This window comes from Scomber japonicus, chromosome 1 (genome assembly GCF_027409825.1).
Source record: "Scomber japonicus isolate fScoJap1 chromosome 1, fScoJap1.pri, whole genome shotgun sequence".
Lineage (NCBI taxonomy): Eukaryota > Metazoa > Chordata > Actinopteri > Scombriformes > Scombridae > Scomber > Scomber japonicus.
Window position 1 is genome coordinate 19,146,555 of NC_070578.1, and position 19,953 is coordinate 19,166,507.

The 19,953-nt window shown below is 40.5% G+C and overlaps 1 protein-coding gene across 1 annotated transcript in view; it reads left to right on the plus strand.

Annotated features, from left to right (window-relative positions):
* kiaa1549lb (KIAA1549-like b) overlaps window positions 1-19,626 on the plus strand; it is a gene marked incomplete at its 5' end in the record, with an annotated part of 37,648 nt that extends 18,022 nt beyond the window's left edge. Inside the window, 14 exons of the mRNA XM_053319237.1 lie at window positions 4,681-4,832; window positions 5,336-5,507; window positions 6,057-6,220; window positions 6,316-6,351; window positions 7,910-8,100; window positions 11,442-11,572; window positions 12,531-12,655; window positions 13,500-13,729; window positions 14,797-14,929; window positions 16,610-16,984; window positions 17,060-17,154; window positions 17,481-17,629; window positions 17,785-17,936; window positions 19,363-19,626. Of these exons, the coding sequence (XP_053175212.1) occupies window positions 4,681-4,832; window positions 5,336-5,507; window positions 6,057-6,220; window positions 6,316-6,351; window positions 7,910-8,100; window positions 11,442-11,572; window positions 12,531-12,655; window positions 13,500-13,729; window positions 14,797-14,929; window positions 16,610-16,984; window positions 17,060-17,154; window positions 17,481-17,629; window positions 17,785-17,936; window positions 19,363-19,626 (2,369 nt within the window). The remainder of the gene's footprint in view (window positions 1-4,680; window positions 4,833-5,335; window positions 5,508-6,056; window positions 6,221-6,315; window positions 6,352-7,909; window positions 8,101-11,441; window positions 11,573-12,530; window positions 12,656-13,499; window positions 13,730-14,796; window positions 14,930-16,609; window positions 16,985-17,059; window positions 17,155-17,480; window positions 17,630-17,784; window positions 17,937-19,362) is intronic.
* Window positions 19,627-19,953: the final 327 nt, after the last annotated feature.

Sequence of the window (19,953 nt, forward strand, 5' to 3'; positions counted from 1 at the left end):
TAAGGTCTGCTACCCTTAGCTGCTTCCTGGCACTCCTTCCTTTTCTGTATCCTTTCTTTTTTTGATGTTGTGCTGCAGGCATAGTCAATATGAATCAAGTTTAAATACAAATGGTAATATTTCAAACACAGATAACCTACAGCTCATATCCCCAGAATGCTGAAATTAGTGGAACGATAGAGTTGGGTATCATCAGCGTAACAGTGGAATTGTATGTCAAATTTCCTAAGAATGTGACCAAGAGGCAGAAGATAAATAATGAACAGGAGGGGGCTAAGGACTGAGCCCTGGGGAACACCACAAGAGACTGGAGAGGAGCCAGATCTTAGGTTCTTGAGTTGAACAAACTGTGTATGGCCAGAGAGATATGATCTGAACCAAGCCAGAGGGATGTCAGTGATTCCAATGGAGACTAACCTGTCCAGGAGGATACGGTGTCGAAAGCTGCGCTCAGGTCGAGGAGAACCAGAATGGACAGAAGTCCAGAGTCAGATGCCATCAGGAGGTAATTTGTGATTTTCACTAGGGCTGTCTCAGTGCTGTGGAGAGGACGGAAGCCTGACTGAAATTGTTCATAGAGATTGTTGTCAGACAGATGGGTGTTGGCTGAGCTGCAACAGTTCTTTCTAGTATTTTGTAGAGAAATGGCAGGTTTGAGATAGTTGTTCAAATCATTCAGATCGGCGCCAGGTTTCTTGAGTGTTGGTGTTATTGCAGCAGTCTTTAGTGATGATGGAACAACACCAGCAGTCAGTGAGGAATGAATGAGATCAGTTATTTCGGAGACAGTTGGCAGTATGAAGCTGGCGAGCGGAGAGCTGAAGGAAGATGTAGGCCAAGAGTGCAGAGAGGATGCAGAGTTATTTGTAGCAGGCAGTGTCTGGTGGATATTTTCAATTTTGGCATTGAAGAAGCTCATGAAGGTATCACACTGTGTAACTGTGAGTAAGTGAGGTGGTAGAGCATCAGGTGGTTTCAGAATATTGTTGAGAGTTGAGAATAGGGCTCTAGTGTTCCCATCAGCTGTCCTGATTAAGGTTGAGTAGTATGTGGTCTTGGCTGAGGAAAGAGCATCCTTGTATTGAAGTATGTGATTATAATACATTTCTTTGTGAACTGCAAGACCGTTTTTTACATAAAGGCGCTCCAAACGACAGCCTTTAGTTTTGAGCTGGCGTAGTGCTGGTGTAAACAGACCTATTTTTCAGAGGTGCAAGAGTATTTAGCAGTCCATGAAGTCCATCATTGTAGTGAGATACCAGTTCATCTGTGGTGGATACATTTTCTCCGCTGGGGAAGTCATCAATTCCATTGGAGAGGGCCAACAAGTCAATATTTTTAATGTTTCTGAATGTGATAGAGCGATGCATATTAGTCTTGGATAATCTTAGATTGACATTGCAGGATGTTAACTCTGAGATAGGCAGATCTGAGGCACAGCAGATTAGGTCAAGAATGTATCCAAATGAAGCCTCAAGAATAATGACGGTTATTAGGGCAACCTCCGACAGTGTTAGTATGTATTTCTATATATGGTCAACTGGCTCAGGGTACGAGCCAAACAGTCAAGTATGTCTGTCATCAGAATTACATATATAAGACAAATTTAGTTGGAAAGGTCCCAACTGAACGATCATACTCTGTCAACGATGCGAGTACGGTTCCAGCAATGACTTTTTCCATTACAAAAAAGTACCTACTCAACGTGGGCGGGGTGGTAACTTCGTTTTATATATGCGACACAAAACACAATAACAGTGGAGGACATTGAGGCAGTGGTGTACTTGCTGCCATATGTGGCTTTCTGTCACACACAAAGCAAGAGAAGAGAAACAAATGACTGTAACGCTGTTGCCGGTATTTAAAAATGCAGGTTTGATTATTGTGTGGGACGGCTCATGACTCTTCTGACCAATCAGTGGCCGGCAGTCTGTTGACGTCACATTTAGTATCGGCTCGGCTCGCTTGGAACCTCAGCAGAGCAGGTACTAAAAAAGTACCAGGTACCAGGTACTATCCCTAGTGGAAACGCAAAAAAACCCGAGGCGAGTCGAGCTGGAACTGTGTAGTGGAAAAGCGCCATTAGTGTCTTGCTTTCTGGTCGCATCTTAGAATTGTCTCATGCATCTAGACTATTTCTCCGAGCTTGTATTCATTAAACATGAATTAAGAAAGAATTCCTGATTTGTCTCATCTTCGTAAATATGAGAATCATCACAGAAAGACTCAGATTATCAGTCAGCCTCCTGCTGCTTTAGAAATAAACATGATTTTTGCATGAATCGCTTAGAGTCAAGTTATAACAGGAACTAGTGTCTGTAGCACCACCATGGATATCTGCATAGGGAACCACTGTACATCAGAGGCAGCTTGCATATCAGTTTGTTTACTTCCGTGGCCATGGATAGCTCAGAAGAGGTGAGCAGTGACTGCAGGAACACCAGCAGTTTCTCTGAAGTAACCGTTACTGTATGATGACTTTCCTGACTGGGGCTACTGCAGCTAGTTCTTGTGTTTTAGGAGGTACTGGGGAAGATACATGGAGGTGATACTTTTAAGTTAGAGTAATGATATTTGGAACAAAAGAGAAATCCACTTAATTGGAATAAAACTGCCTGGGAGCAATGAGAAATCATGAGGGATGGAGAGCAGACTGTCCAAAGGGAAATAAATAGATGGAAATCATGAGGATCAGGTCCAAGAGAAGTCTAAGCCATGATGTTTCAAGAAGTAAGGGAGAACAATTAAGGTAGGAGGCATGTTATGAAGCCAATTGAGAGAATATTGTTTTGGTGTGGACAAGATTAAGTTCTTAGCATTTCTGTCCATGGTTATTAACTGTGCCACAGAGGCAGAAAGTAAATCCAAAAGAATAGAGATATTTGTTGATGCAGCAAGAAAGTCTTAGGATATTGTGGAAATTAATAAAGAGAGGAATTGCAGAGGGTGTTGAGAGAGGCTTTCAGGCCCTCTTAAAGCCTATATTTGGACATTATATTACAGAATGGGATGAGGGATGAGGGACACTTTTTTATTTATTTACATTTATTTTATTTTATATATAATAAATTACGCTACACAGGGGAATTTTGTCTTATTTTCAATCCAGTAGTAGATGGTCTTGCAACATTTTGGATGGAAACTGCCTCCAAAAAACAACAAAGAAGTTCTTGCATTTATTTTCATTCTGACTCAGAAACAAACTTTTGAAGCAATTTGTGTAAACTCTATGTACAGAAAGACTTTCTGTAAAACCGCCTGAAACAAAATATACCATGACACACATTATTGGTCATACCATACAGCTTATTTTTTGCAAAATCCACTAGCGTTTGTTCTTCCACATACTTCTCCTTGACATCATACCTGCCCATCATCTCTGTTCCCTTCACCAACATGACCACTGAAGTTCGCGCCAATCACCCCTCTCCCCTTCTTGGGTACACTCTCCACCGCTTTATCCAACTCTCTCCAGAATTCTTCTTTTTCTTCCATCTCACACCCAACTAGCGGGACATGTGCACTGACAACATTCATCATCACACCCTCAATTTCCAGCTTCATACTTATCACTCAACTAACTCGACACTCTCTTCACTTCCAGCACACTCTTGACATACTCTTCTTTCAGGATTACCCCATTTTTCTTCTCATCCACACCATCATCATTACCCATCATAGTCCTGGCATCCAGAGTTATGACTCTTACCTTCACACTTCTGGCCTTCCTCTTCTCCTGCTGCCACCTGACATGCCCTTCCCACTCTCTCTTTCCTTTGCACAACAGTAGCCCTGCTGGTCAACATTACCAGTGGTGGCATTAGTAACTCAGGCCTCAACCGTCCTGGTATGGAAATCTTATTTATGATGCACATATTTGATTTGGCATAGGTTTTACGCCAGATGCCCTTCCTGATGAAACCCTACCTATTCATCCAGGCTTGGGACCAGCACTGGCTTGTGCATCCACAGTGGCTGGGTTTGTTGTTCTATTGCAGTGGTGGTTTTAGATTTTTATGTATAACTGTGTATGTATAACTCCTCTTGTTTACTTTTCAGTTAATTGATGGGGGTGGGCAGACACATTTTCTCTTGGGTTTTGGATGAGTAACTTTTCTGATGGAAGTGCAGGAAAGCGTGTAGGACTGAAGCTCTGCCTGCTGGTCTCAACTCTGAGTTGTCATGGTTTTGATTGAAGCTACAATAGGTGATTTTTTACCAAAAGGAAACAGAGCTTACATGAAGCACACCCTTGATTCATCAAGTTGTTATGGTCAACATTCACATTCATCAGACACAGAGCAACACAAGCATTTAATAGAGCCCATATAGGCTGAGAATCCTTTATCAATCTCACCAAAATTACATAGCAGGAAACAGAATCTTCAGATGGGAAAAATTTCCTCTGAAATAGAAGCAAAAATTACTTTTGTATGCTGTGATTTACTACAGTTTTGTAGGTGATTTTTGTGTTAGAGTATTAGTTAAGTACAAACTGTATCATTGTGCCTTTACTGTACATGAATACATACTGTATGTTGGAATATGAAAACTGTGAAGACCTTAATTCTAATTCAGCCTCTTTCAGACTTTTTTGCACTGCTCTGTCCCTTCGCCAACAATGTATTTCCTCTGTTAACAACCATCTGTTCACCCTCTTTCTTGCATCTAAATTTGCAGTGATCCAGGACGTGGACAATGCCAGCCTGGAGGGACAGTACCAAAGCTTTGCCAGTCTAATGGAGCAGCGGCTGGCAGAGTTGTTTGTGCTGGCAGGGCAGCACGGCACTCGTTTCAGACGAGCTACCACCGTAGGCAGCTACACTGTCCAGGTAAGAAACCGACAGAGCAGTCCACTGGGAATGCTATGTTTGAGTTTCAGTCTCTGATCCATGGGGTTATACTGCTGAGTGAAAACAGTGTCTTGTATATATCTGATGTTTTGCCTCTATGGCCTAGCACATGTTTATATTAGTCAGAGGTTTAATGAAAGCAATGATCCAACTTTTGCTGACTTATTTCTTACAATATGAATATTTCATGAGATGTACACTTCGATATGCACTTTTGCACTTGCTTAGTTGATCACTTGTGGTCAGTACCTGATAATTAGGGAGCTTCTCAGCTCATCATTTGCTAATGGCATATCAAAACAAGCCAGAAGTTGAATGTTGTACTCAACAAGTAGTCTCATGAGACTCCATGTTTAAAATGCAAGGTTTTACTTATGTTTTACCTCGTAACAATAAACCGGCAATTAAGTAACAGCTGCTATTGAGTGTACTGTAGTTCAGGGAAACATACTGTATGTCCTCGTTTTTTCTTTTCCAATCAGATGGTGAGTATCCGTAAGGTGTCAGGGTTGAAGAATCCAGCAGAGATGACTTACTACGTCCAGCACAATGGCGTTCCTTTAGCGGGGACGTCAGCTGCCAAGGTCCTGAATACAGTGGATTCTCAGACCACGGCACTCACCCTGGGCTACTTTGTCCAACTGCAAGCAGAACGTAAGCACAGCATCCTTACAGCATTTGACAAGTAGGCAAATACAGAAAACACTGACAAATAGACAGACAGGCAAACCAAAACACATGACTCATGCTGAGATTAGAGAGAAGAGCTGGAGCTGGGGTGAGGGGAGCAGAAGAAAAGGTTGAGGAAGCTCTTTTTTCTCTAATCTCTCTGAAATCCTCGCGGCAGGACAATGTTTGTTTGGGCTGCAGTGCTCCTCACTGCTTAGAGTATGGTAGCAGAGAGAGAGAGAGAGAGCTTGAGACAGAGTTGGTGAAAAGAGAGAGAGAGAGAGAGAGAGAGAGAGAGGGCGAGAGAGAGAGAAAGAGAGAGAGCATTTTGCTTTCTCTTATAGATTGTTGCCTACAATAGCTGAATCAGGCACACTGTATATCAGGTTGACCTGTGTGCTGTGTCGCTTACCGTGGGTGTGATAGATGTATCTGCATGTTTTTAAAAAAGTAGGCTGTGTTATACTTCCAATAAATAGATCAAGTGATAATTAACTATTTATTGTTAAGCATATAATTTTTGTCTTTTTTCAGCTGTGGTCAAAAACCCTCCTAATAACCTCTGGATAATCGCTGCAGTGTTGGCCCCCATTGCTGTAGTAACTCTCATTATCATCATAATCACAGCTGTGCTGTGCAGGAAGAACAAAAATGACTTTAAAGCTGATGCCATCGGCAACCTCAATCCACGAGCTAAGGTATTTGTCTATCTGCGTATTATTTTATGTGTAACTTGTTTGTGTTGGAACACCACACACACATATACTGTTTAAACATTTTTTCTTATTTTCAGATGGCCTATCGCAGAGATGTCGGTTATTATCACCAGGTATCTGACTCTCTCTGTTTTCTCTCATTACTGATCTGTGTTTTCATCTTCAGGGCTCAACTGCACCAACAGTGGGGTTTAAATGGGATTCTACACAGACATTACCTGTGATATATTTCAATAAATCCTACTGTGCTGATGAAAACTACAGATACTGCAGCACTTAGAAGTAACAAACCTTTCACAATGAGATTTTCTTGGATGAAAGGCTAGTATTGCCTGCTCTTCTTATAGTGGTCTCTACTAGATGGCAAATTTGAAAGACTTAAGCTTTACATAGAGTGATTATTATGGTGATAGGTTTTTCATACAGAATGCCACTGTGTGTCAACTGACATTGTTTGTTTGATGCGAGGAAGTTTGAAAACTGTTTCTCATCGTTGCATCGAAGGTGTCACAGGGTAGTCTTTGCATCTCCATGTCCATATCCTGTTGTTTTTGCGGCTTAGTGCTTCTTTTCCCAGGCATACATCACTGTAGATGAATGGAATGCAAAGTAAAGCAGTCAGCACATCCAACTGCTCTATTTGTGTAATTTAATTAGAAAGAAAGTAATAAAATATGTAGCAAACCCTGGAAGCCACATCAGTGCTACTTCCAGAGCAGTTACAATGACATAAAATCTACAGATCTGTAAAGTCTCATGAAAACCACAGAAAAGCTTAATTCCATCAGATATGAAATGCTACTGGACGACTTCTGACAAACCTTCACATTCTACAGTCAGTTCTTGCCAACAAGTAGGTACATTCTTAAAATGCTCACAAATAAAGTGACTTCTGAAAATTTAAATGAAGCACTTACACTACCTCCTTTTATATTCTCACATTGTCTGTGAGTCAAACACTTTCATCACATACACGTGTCAGAGTTTCCACAGCAAAAGTAGCACATTGAGTTAGTGAGAAAACTGCAAGATCTGTGTTTGCCATAGGAAGAGAGAGAGAGAGTGCATGTTCTTTAGTCAGGGAAGTTGCATATTGATTTTGCACCATGGCTTGGCTGCATTGAGGCAGTGATGTGTGACTGACAATTTATGACACTGCGATGAGAGTAGCCCTAAATATTTCAGTGTGTGTGTGTGTGTGTTTGCGTTTGTATGTGTGTATTAGTGTGTGGGGCATCCAGTGTAAGGTAGAACACCATGAGTGCTCTTCCTTCTTCCCCTTATCCTCTAAGTTGTTAACTGTTTAACTTCATTGCTATATTTCTGTGACAGTCTGCAAGTCTGAGCTTGTCATCACCCACTATGAGTCATTTATTTGACAAGAATTTGGGAGAAGATGAAAAGGGCTTCAATTAAATCTGTGCTTATCTATTTCAAAGCACAGCAGCATAGTAATCCCAGTCCTGTTGCTTAAATCCTCTGGACATTTCTTAACAAGATAGATACACTTTTGGCTATTTTCAGATATCTGTCTACATGACAGATCCTCTGATTGTCTAATGTGTACTTCTTTGTTTCTGCTGTCAATGATTACTTTTTGTGGCTGCAGGTATGTGTAAGGATATTGTTCTTCCTTTGTCTCATTTCATTTTCATTAAACTCATCCATCAGCCAGTGCAGGGCTTTGACTATGCCAAGCAGCACCTGGGCCAACAGGGAGGAGATGAGGAGACCCTGCCTGCCAGTCAGGATACCTTAGTGATGTCCCTTCATATTCGAGACACACCCCTTTCACTGGAGAAGGCCCTGCAACAGGATGGCACGGCCAACAAGAAGAGCCTCACTGCTGACAAACACAAAAGGTATCAACATCTCCATAAATAAAGTCTCTGCACCAGGCTGTAACCTGTATCACCAAAAAGTTAAACTTATTACTAATTAATTTAGAAAAAAAACTAACAAATAAAACAAAACAAAAAAAACAAACTTCATTTTCATCACTATAAACACAAAGTTGAGCCAATTTTCATATTTTCAGGACTAAATATAAAATAAACATGATAATACAATGCACAGGTTTTACAGTAAAATAAAGCTGTCATGGAAATGATCTTAATTTGCGGTGGTAGCTTGAAGGTTGAGGTAAGATTAAAACATGATCATTATTTATGATTATAATGTCAGATTACATTAAAGGTTAATGTGGGAGGCATTCAAAACAGAATAATCAATGCTTTTTTTTACAAAGCAGTTAAGGACACAAAAACATTCAAATAGAAGGAGAAAATTAACTTGTGTTTTAATTGCATACTTAACTTTGTATCAGTGCAAGTGAAAGATGTTCACAGAGGAAAGACCATTTATCAACAGCAGACATTAAGATATTTCAGTCTGTCAGGCTCAGTTTGACGTTGTCAGACTTGGCTAAACTTTCATCAGTCTGAGCTGTATTGGTCAGACTCAGTTAGCATGTTAGCAACCAGATGTTTATCAGCTAGATCATTTCAGTTAATTCCGAAATACTTTAAGGTTTCTCCTTTAAAAGAGACTGAAGGCTAAGATCCACCTAACGGTTAATACATTTTCTGTGTGTGTATGTTACCTCAGGGATTGCACCACAGCTCTTTCAGAAATCTCGTGGTTGTATAGAGGTAGGCAGAATGATATAACACAAAGATCCCTGAAGCCCTATTTTCTGTTCTCATACTACCCTGATGCTGAGTGATAGGCAGTCATGAACAGAGCTCTCTGTATAGGCAGGTGAAATTGACCATTTTCCTAATTTGACAGTCAGTAGCCCTTTTTTGGAAATTAATTGCCATATTAAATCATGCTAAATTATTTAGGAAGACAAAAGGGTGTAATTTTTCAAAGCAATGCAGGATAATGAGATCAAATAAATGTATGTGACAGAATAGGAAATGTATTGACTTTGGAGACTCCCGGGGCAGCAAAAGCTTTACATTTGTTAGTCATCAAACTATTGTCACCATACTGCTATATTATTAATCAGCTGTATGGTATTATTACAGAAGGAAGATGCAATGCTATGAAAGCTATATGACATATGAAGTATTTATAATAAACATGTAACAGTTACCATGTTTAAGGTATTCAGGAAGATTGCTGAAAGAAACCTTACCAAAACGGGGTCAGCTCTATGTTTCCACAGCTATTATATTCCTACAGCTCTATGTTCCTACAGCCCGATGTTCCCACATTTCTAAATTTCTTTTCAAAATTAGGCCCTATGTTCCCACAGCTCTATGTTCCCACATTTCTAACTTTCTTTTCAAAATAAGGCCCTATGTTCCTACAGGGTTAGGGTTAGGGTTATATTTTACAATTGCATCCATTACATTGACCCCCCAAAATTTTCCCCACACTCGTCCAAGTCTACGGCACCCAGTGTCACACGTGAATCTTTTCGGCCCAAGTGGGAAACAAACCCCAGTTTCCAGCATGATAGTCAGGCATCAGAAGATTGGATAGAACATTTAAATGTTTTAAATTTGTGAAATTTGAAAATTCGGCTCCATAAGTCTAAGTTCCATAAGCTAATGCCAATGCTCAAAGCCCATGTGTCGTGCTGTATCAGATGGATTGGTCAACCCAATGAGGAGAAAAGCCTGGTCTACCTGATCTTGCGAGCGCAAAAAGACGGCCCAATCAGGACAGCATTGTGCCCGCCCCAGTGCTTAATTTGTAAATTATTGCTCATGAGAGACTTTCACTCGTAGCCTCACAGAGGTACCGGGACACCCCACATGTCTGTGGGACGGAGGGCTGTGGGAACATAGGGTCTAAATTTTAATTATCTCTTAGAAATGTGGGAACATAGAGCTGTGGGAACATAGGGCCTAAATTTGAATAATTTCTTAGAAACATGGAAACATAGAGCTGTGGGAACATAGGTGCTGTGGGAACATAGACACACTTCCCCTAAAACATCTATTATGTAATATTCCATTGGTCAGTGGCACAGAGGCCAGTTTGGCAGTACAACATGATTTCAGCTCTCTACAGAAGTCCAGACCAGTGACAGCTCACCAAGTGCTGTGTTCATTAAATCAAATGTAGGTTCAAGGTTCTTGTTAATGTCTGACAATGTGTTGGATGATGCTGTGGTTACATTTTATGTTAATATTTATTTTTAAACTATTTTTACGTTTGTTTTTTTTCGTTTTCATCTTGACTAAGACTAGTTGGAGGTTTTCTCAGTATAATATGTTCTGCTTTTAAACACAGCAGTTTAAAAAAAGAGGTTTATTGTTATTTTACTTCAAATAAAATAATTAGACATTACTCTTGGGATATAGTAAAGCTAATATGCTCTTATGCATGGTGGGTACAAACACCTCAATCAGTTATTACACATTGCACGTCTTTGTTGAGGCTGACCGTTGCATGGAGCATTCTGCAGCACTGCCTCAATGAGAGCAGGGAGGGCAGCCACTGTTCCACTGTCTCTTGTTTCTGTTATCATTTTTACCAGACAATTAGGGGATAGACCATGGTGCTTTGATGTCACTGTCAGCCTCGTGGTCCTCTGAGCTAGGGCTTGATCAGCTCTAATTTTGACTACAGTGCAGCGTTTGAAGCTAATGAAGCAAGAACTGGATAAAGCAAATGTTTGTCCAATTAATGGAAAACGCAGTTTGGCTTCACCCTGGACATGAACATGCATGACTTTTAAACACATGTGATACATACAGTACATGAACATGGAATGCACAAAGTTTATAAAAACAAAGATGCTGACAAATACTGATAAATGCACAAAGACACACGCATATACACACACATCATTTGGCAAGATAATAAATACATTTCAGTGTAATTGTCATTATATTTAATACTTGACCACCTAATGACGGTATCTGTGGTGTTGCTGGATTATTCACCTCATTATTTACTATGTGTATCATTCCACTGTAACACTAGTGGGTATCAATTAATAACACAAAGGACTAATAGAGCAGATTTGACAGATATCCTTTATAAACAAGCAGTGTGTATTGGTTGTTTTAATAATCGACATATTTTGCAAAAACACTTAGAATAATAATACATTATGTTTGCTGGACGCAAGCTTGAGACAGGGAGGAAGGTGAGGTTGTTAAAGGGAGGGATGACATAACCTGGCTGTGAGCCCAGCTTCCCGAGAGCTCACCGCCTTTCCTGTTGCTATGGTTACTTGCAGCAAGTTGCTGAGTGAGGACGGTTCCGTCATCAGCAACGAATCAGAGAAGCTGAATTCCGGCAGGGGCTTGACAGTGCCGAAAGTCACAGCACAGCAGAAACTGACAAAGGAGGAGACGCGCAAGAGGGACGGTGAGAGTCACACACAAATGCAAATGCAAATAATTTATTCCACAGTTCCTTTGCAGACAAGGTCAGGTGTAACACAAATGCCAAAATCTCATCATTCTGTTCCTCCTGCGTGAGACACTTTTTCCAGTGTGTGTTTCTCATGCACACTGGTAGCATAAGAGAAATGCACCACTACTGCAGCTTTTTTATAGCCAGAAAGGTAACCACTCAGCAGTAAGCAGGGATGGAGTCGATGCATAAGCATGAGACAGACACTATCCTGACATGATACAGTATGTCAGACTATTGAATAGTGTGACACGATGGCACAAACACATAAACACATTCACTCATACAAAAAAAGAGAAAAAAATCCATGCAAACTCTCACATTTTGTACTCTTCTAAGATGCAGAGCCATTTAAGTAAAAGCCGTTAAGACGTTGAACTATTTTCTGTTCTATTCTTGTCCACTGGCACTCAGCCTACCACATGTAGTGGGTGTGAGTTAAATTAATCAAACTCAAATACTCTACTTGTAAAGTGGATCGAGCTTGCTCTATTATGATTTTCTTAATGGGTGAATTTAAATCATTCATCAGCCGATTTAAAGAAAACTAGAATTGAATCCAGTTTATTTGATGCAGGATATGGAACAAAAGTGCAAAGTCAGTTTCTATCATCTATCACAGAGATGTATCGCCACAACCTTGGAAGCCAAAGCTATCTTTGTGATCTATCATCTCCATCACTTAATTTGCTGACACAGACAAGTGATGTGATGTTTGACATAATCCCAGTGTCAGCCACAGAGAGACAAGGTGAAGATAGTGGGACAGTGGGGAGGGGAGGGGAGGGGGGGACCAGGCTGGCAGAGAGACAAAGAAGGAGTGCGATAGTTTGTTCCCCTTTGACTGACAATGTAATGATCAGAGGTATTTGTAGTCTCTTTGTGAGTGAACTCCCTCTCTGTTCTTTAGATCCATATGACACCTCCTCTGGCTCCCTGCAGCTAATTTCCATAAAGCCCATGGCAGCTCAGCCCAACTGCTCACACCCTGCATCCTCTGACCGCAGCCAAGACTCAGTTGTCGTCAATGGAGAGGTAACACATGTCTGCACAGAGTGTACAGAGTGCACAAATATATTTAAGCCCTAAAACCCTATCTTTTCAATCAATTCTCAAACTATTTTACTGCCAAGGATAGAACAATTGTGGTTGTTTCACATTCACGTCCTTGCTTTTTACACTAGAACTCAGTTGCAAAAAGCAGATGTCAAGTATGGCAGTGCACCAATGACAGTTAAGCAACATTCAAAACAAAATGTGATGATAGTTGTGGCGTTGTTTGTTTATGCTGCCGGCGCTGTCAATCAAATCACAACCATACGTTAATTAGACCAGACTATAACTAAAGATGTTTTTTCCCCCAAACTATTACTTTTATTGTTGCATATTTTGTCATGATTATTTAATGTCATTAAATATACCAATAGGTTGGAAGGACATAGAACATTTTAAAAATGTTTTCTTAGCATGATATTATTATGTTTAATGAAGCTATGATCAGGTTAGGACCAGGTGTTAAAAAGTATGATTAAAATTAAAAAAAGAGGCTTTGTCCTTATTGCAAATCCAACCTTTACAGTCTGATTTATTATATTTTATTTTATTTATAGTAGTAGATCAAAGAACAACTAGAAACAATTTCAATAACATGATCCAAGATTTATAAGCAGTAATATAAAAATAAAAATGTGTTCATAATCTATAAGAATGTTCATGACATAGCAGTTTCATTTTTAGAACTTGTTATTTTCACAAGCTCTCTGATCTTTCATCTACAAATCCTTTTTGAGACGAGGCAAAACTATACCACATACAGCAAGAAGACCTTGTGTTTGCTTTCATTCTGATCTCCCCATATTTCTTTGCTTCAACTTTGCAGGTGAGCCTGGCTCTGAAGCAGAAGTCAGACATTGAGCACTACAGGAACAAGCTGAGGCTGAAGGCTAAGAGGAAGGGCTATTATGATTTTCCCTCCACAGATGGCAGCAGCAGCGGTCGGGCACTGGCGCACAGACAGCGGCACTGCCATGAGAGGGCAGCCGGTGAGCATGGCAGACCAATGGAGCCTGATGATGAGCGAGGTTCCACTTATGTCAAGTCTCACAGGAGGTGAGGGGGGAGTGGAAAAGCAAGGCCTAGGTTTGGCTGAGTGTTAACAGAAAACAAAATCCATGCTTACATGAGGGCGAGAGTAGATACAAGGATACAATTTCAGCAGCTGCAGGTGACATAGCATGTGATGTTATGACTGGATTTCTAATCACGGTCAGTTTTCTATCCCTGCCTGTGTCTATTTAGCTTAAAGATAAGTAAAACTGTCTTGTCTAATGTCATTATCCTGTCTCAGTAGACAGTGAGAGACCCATCAGGTCTGTCTGATTAGTTTGATCCCAGTCCTGAGGTTCCGTAATGGAGCTAAGAGGATTGGTGGGGTGTTGCACAGTCCCCTATACAGGTTCTGTTTGCTTCTTCTTCTGCTTCACAGATGCACACGAAGTCTGTTACTGCAGATTCAGGTCAAGGATGAAAACACACTTTTGCACACCAGATTTACATGTAGCCACACTAGCTGCCCTCCAAAAATAAACCAACATTGAAATTGTGGCCTGTGTGTGTTGACTTGTGTGGTTTATTGCTATTTTTAATCCCATCCTGGTGAGCAAGATAATGATGTCATGACCAATTGCTATTTACTGACAATATGAGTTTATGACTAATCAGCTAAACCAACAACATGCTTTTCCCCAGCTGAGATGATCATTTTAAAATAGGTTTGCTGATAGGCATCTTGTCTGCTGTCACTGATTGCACTTTGTTATTTATTGTACTGGATACTCTTGTCAGCATTGAATTTTGCTGTGCAACACCTCTCAAGGATACCCTTGACATTTAAAAAGTTTATTAAAAATATTGATTTTAACATTCATCTTTATGGCCTGCACTGTACGTCACTTTGTGCAGCTTTTTGAAAGCAAATCAAATACTCTAACCCACCTTGTTCATCATGTCTGGCACAATGAAACCAAGACATTTCATTGTACTAGACCATCCCTCCACCTCAAAACTCCTTTTTGTTGCAGGCTCACTTAAGTTATTGCTGAAAGTAATTGAAAGGTTTTCATTTAATAACTCCAGGTCTGATTTGTGCTGAATCCAGTCTTTACTCTAATTGGCAGGCACTCCCAGGTAGGGCAGACAGCCTATCGCAGCAGACAGAGCTTGAGTAGCCCAAGTCCTGGAGGAACAGAGATGGACCTGCTTGTGATGAGGGAGAGACCCAGGAGAGGCATCCGCAACAGCGGCTATGACGTAAGTTACAAGTTATCACCCAAAACCTTGTTTCCCAATCTGATGCAGTTTAACTTTCAAAAATCTCAGTAGTCTACAATAGCAGATTACGCACACACACACACACACACACACACACACACACACACACACACACACACACATACACTCTCACACACACACAAAAAGTTACATTTTACACAATATATATATATATATATATATATTTTTTTTTTACTGCTTCTTTGTAACAAACGATGATAATAAGTACGTGATACTATGCAACAGTTAAGGCCACTTTTTTCTAGTAGTGTGGAATGTAAAAATAGAAAAGACAATTATCAAACAGGGCTCTTCAGTGCTAAATTTGTGCCTCACTGCCCTATTTACTGACACCATGCAGCCACCAAGATAGAAATCAGATATGTTCGGCTCAGCTGTGGTTTCCAGTGTGCCACAGCAAGCAAAAGGAAGAGAAGGTGTTCATTCATAATTAACAGATAATATTTATAAGGTCTTGTCGTTTTGATATATAATGCATCCCAGGATGGCTGGTATTCAGGCATCTCTTAATACCAGTATGTGAGCTCCCTAGAGTAATCCAGCAGACCCTTCCTAAAAAAGTGTTTTTAAGCTGTCCTTTTCTAAAAATGTAAGCAGTGATTTAAATATTTCACTGAACTGCCATTGACCTCCCAGCCATTTTGCCAACCAGCTATTTAGCCAACCAGTTATAGAAACAAAAGCACATGTGTATTGGTATTGTGGCTCACTGGCGTGGCTTACTGGGATCGAGCAATCATTAAGTGTATTAACTATACCTGTTACTTTCCTCTATGGCAACTTGAAAATGAAAATTGCTTGTTTTTTTTTGTATTTTTCAATTCAGATATATCAGGCAACAGATTAGTTTAGTGGTCCCTGAAGCACGACAAACTTAAGAATTGTACGTAATGGTACGTATGCAAGAATTGTCTCTACAAGCTACATGGTCCTTTTTTCAGGACTCCTGGTCCTGTTGATTACAATGAGACTGGTATAGCTACAGGCCCCATCTCTGCAGATGGAAGTCTCTCCCTTTCTGTGTTGCAGGGGGGACTGATTTATGAGGTGCACTACGCTAGGTCTCCTGTGGCTACCCTCTATTTGCACAGGAAGTAGGACAGCCTGAACTTGTATTCATTTATCACTGAATATAGGGACTGGATAGATGGAAACAGAGATTGAGAAAGGGAGAAAGAGCTGGGGGCATTAAGAGATGGAGGGACCTAAAATATGAGAAAGAGGATAGAATCGATAGGGTGAGGTAACAGGTAAATGATTAGGAGGGGCAATGAATAGCAGGGGCTGTATAGTGGCAAACAAGTGTAGTAGTATGTAGCAGAGTCACTGCCACAGAGGGGTTTTCCCAGCAGAAACCACAGATAGGCAGGTGACGTTTGGACCTTTTTATTTGAGAACTTAAACTGTCGTGGAGCTCCCATGTGCGGCCGCCCGGTTCCCAAACCATGCTCACCTCCACATAGTGTTAACACAAATACATAACAGACTGTGTCAGATCCTTGTGTCAGAGCTTGTGTCACCTTGTGTCACACAGCAGCTCATGTTATGTATATGAATAAGCAAGTCATTAACATATTACATATGTGTGTTGAATCTTAATTCATAGTGATAACTCTCTTGTGAATATATTTGTTTTAGACTGAGCCTGAGTTGATTGAGGAGACGAATGTTGACCGTTTAATGGGTCATCGGGGGTACATGTATGGCCGTGGCTTGAAAGGCCACTCAGAGACATCCACTCTGAGCTCACAGCCATCCATTGATGAAGTACGTCAGCAGATGCACCTGCTACTGGAGGAGGCATTCAGCCTGGCGTCAGGGGGGCAGTCTACATCCGGAAGGCACTCCCACCACCACCACCCACCTCCTGACCACTACAGCCCCGCACCGCCTCCCCTCCCCTACGCAGATGTAGTGACCAGCGCTCCAGGCACAATGAGCTGTGGACGGGGAGGACTGCAGTGGGTACCATCTTATGGTGCAGAGATGTATCAGTGCAGTCTGCCCAAACCAGTAAGTGGGATGCGATTATTTCCTCTCTCCTAAGAACTGTGTTAGAATTTATGTAACTTTCACTATCTGTTTAAGGCCTTTCGCTTCACCCAGCTCCCTGACATGGCAATGAGCTCTCCTCCCCCTTTACCACCTCGCACTGGACCTCCTCCTGGGACCTCCTTAAGGCGGTAAAGCTGAATAACTTACATACACACATACACACCCAATCAGACAGAGACCTACACAGACTGTCTGTAGCATCCTGAAGCCCTTCAGATATTCCACATTAATTCACATTCAAATTCCTATACAGGGATGCGATATTCTCTAGGTAATGTGCTGTGGCCGGAATGATTTTAGGCCTTGTATAAATTTGAATATTGAACTAGTGCATTGAGAGATGGCAAGAATGCTAATAAGGCACTCACTTGTCCACATGGGGTGTTTCTGCCATCTAGTGGTATTGGCTTAATATTGCACTAATACTGCATTCGTGCCTCTCCAATCTGCTCAGTTCCACTTCTGACTTGGGGCCTAAGGGAAGGAACTCTGAGACATCTGTCACTGAAATGCAGAGTCAACATGACAACAACCCATATGGGCCAACAGCTAGAGCAGCACTTCCATCTATCACTGCAGAGCAGCCTGTGTCCAACTACTCAGGTGAGTCAACAGCCTTACAATGACTCTGCATTTCAAAAGTAACCCGCAGTGAACTTTGCTTCTTTGCAACACACTTATGCTGTCAGAGTAGTAATACTGTGGCAAAGTAAAACTCTTGGATTAAACATCAGTGAACTCTTTTCTTTTCTCTATAGGAAACCCAATAACAGCTGTCTACGCCATACCAGCCACCAGGCCTGGATACTCTGAATATTTTGTCTCCACACCAACCACCTCCTATCACAGTCCCTCCTGGATGTCCTACCCACCTGAACCTGAGGATGTGCCACCACAGTGGGCAGACTCTGTAAGTGATGCCTGAATAGAAAACACAATCCTACTCTCACAAGACTAACAAAATAGCAAAATATTGACAATAATAATAATAATATGTAATACCAGAAATATGAACAATTTGTAGTTGTAGAAAATGAAGCCCTGACACCTGAATAAACTAGCAATTTTTAAGCATTTGTCTCAGCTCCCCATAAACTGCTATGATAGAAAAGTGCTCTAAACTGAAAAGTAACTTCTATCTTGTGTAGTACCTTTGAGTTCAGACTGACAGAGAAACACTGTGCGTCAGTGTTCTGGCATTTTCTTTTTGGCAAATATTTTTTAACTGAATTCTGTTCTGAAAAACATATTTGGTCCACAGACTGATGTTATTTCTAAAGTCTCTTAGATGAATTGGATAGGTTCTATGAAACATGTTTGAATTGAATTTGCATGGTTCTCACCGGGCCAGTTTGTCTGGGGTTTGTTGTTTTGTTTTTTTCAATTGGTTACACGAATAACACTATAGCTACAAGCTCCTAAATTAAACCTCACTGTCTTTACCATTCGTTTGTTACTTGCAGATTATTTTAGAGCTACGGACAAACACTTGCTTCATAGGTATCCTATTATACTATTCAGTTACTAAAACTAATCCATACCTTCTAGCTAATCTGAATCTAGATTTTTTAGTGACCATGGAATAAAGTAGTAGTTTTTAATATTTTTAAATTAGTAGTTAAGCCATAAACACACACAACAGAAAGATACACAGGGAAATATATCTGTGATTTGTAGGTAAGATTGCTTCTCAGTATTAAAACACTGACATTGATCCAAAAAGTATTTTGTGCTTATACTCCTATCTATCCCTGAACAGATTGGGCACATTTTAAACAATACTCTTAAAGCATCCTCCTACATTTTTCTCTCTTTTTCATTCAAATAAGCTTGGCTCCATTCATTTCGTCACACTGGACTGTTTGTGTGAAATGTTCTCTTTTTTCCCCTGTTCCCCCAGTCTGTTTGCCTGTTTCAACCAGATTTCTTCATGCAGTGTTTTTTCCTAAATTAACACCTATTTTTACTTTTTCTTTTTTTAAAACTTTTTTTTGTCTTGTAAATCTGACTCTAATGGTGATTTTGTACTAACATTCAAAATGAGTAATTTTTGGAGTTCAAACAATGTTTGAATATCACATATTTATCTCTACACTCATTATTTTCGCTGTTATTTTGGTCCATGTATAGTCTTTTGTTCCCCAAATAAAAATGTGTATATGTTCCCTTGTCACCAATTTAATTATTTCTAAAATAGCAACAGAAATTGGTCAATTAGCAAAATAAAAAAACAACTAATGTATATACTGTATCTGTTTAAGTGGCAGCCTTTAATTTGGTGGGTAACAATTATAACGTTGTAGTATTTCTGATGTACTATCTACCCTGTTTTCCAGGTGCCCCTGCCAGGGTATGTAGAGGCTTTTCCTCATCCTCGCTACCCACAGGGGAGCCCCACCAGACTCCCTCTGCAGTATAACCAGGCACTGGAGCAGCTACCAACTGCCCCTAGCACAGCACCCCAGCAAAGTCTGCCCCAGGTGGTCAAGAACATGGACAGCATGCCCCTGAGCAGCCTCTCCACCTCTGCACTTGTGCAGGCTATCCGGCAGGAGGTGGCCAAGCTGGCGAAGAAGCAGAATGACATGTTTGAGTTCTAGTTTTAATTCTGCCGTCTTGTGTGCAGGAGATTTTCAGTTTTGCGTTGGTCGTCAACAGAGGCACAACAAGGTGGTACACTTTCAGACTGATTTTTGATGTTTGTACTGGTAAATTGACTGATCTTCTTTACTCATTAATTGATTTATTTGTTTTCACACACCATTAGTGTTTTTTTTTTTGTTTGTTTTGAAAAAGAAAATATTGCCATACTGATGATGTCCCAAGTAATTACACACATCTCTTCTTTGTAGATATGTCAATAGGATATGCTAAATATAGAAAAGATCATTTTTTCCAGGATTAGACATTTTTGTTCATTTGAGACA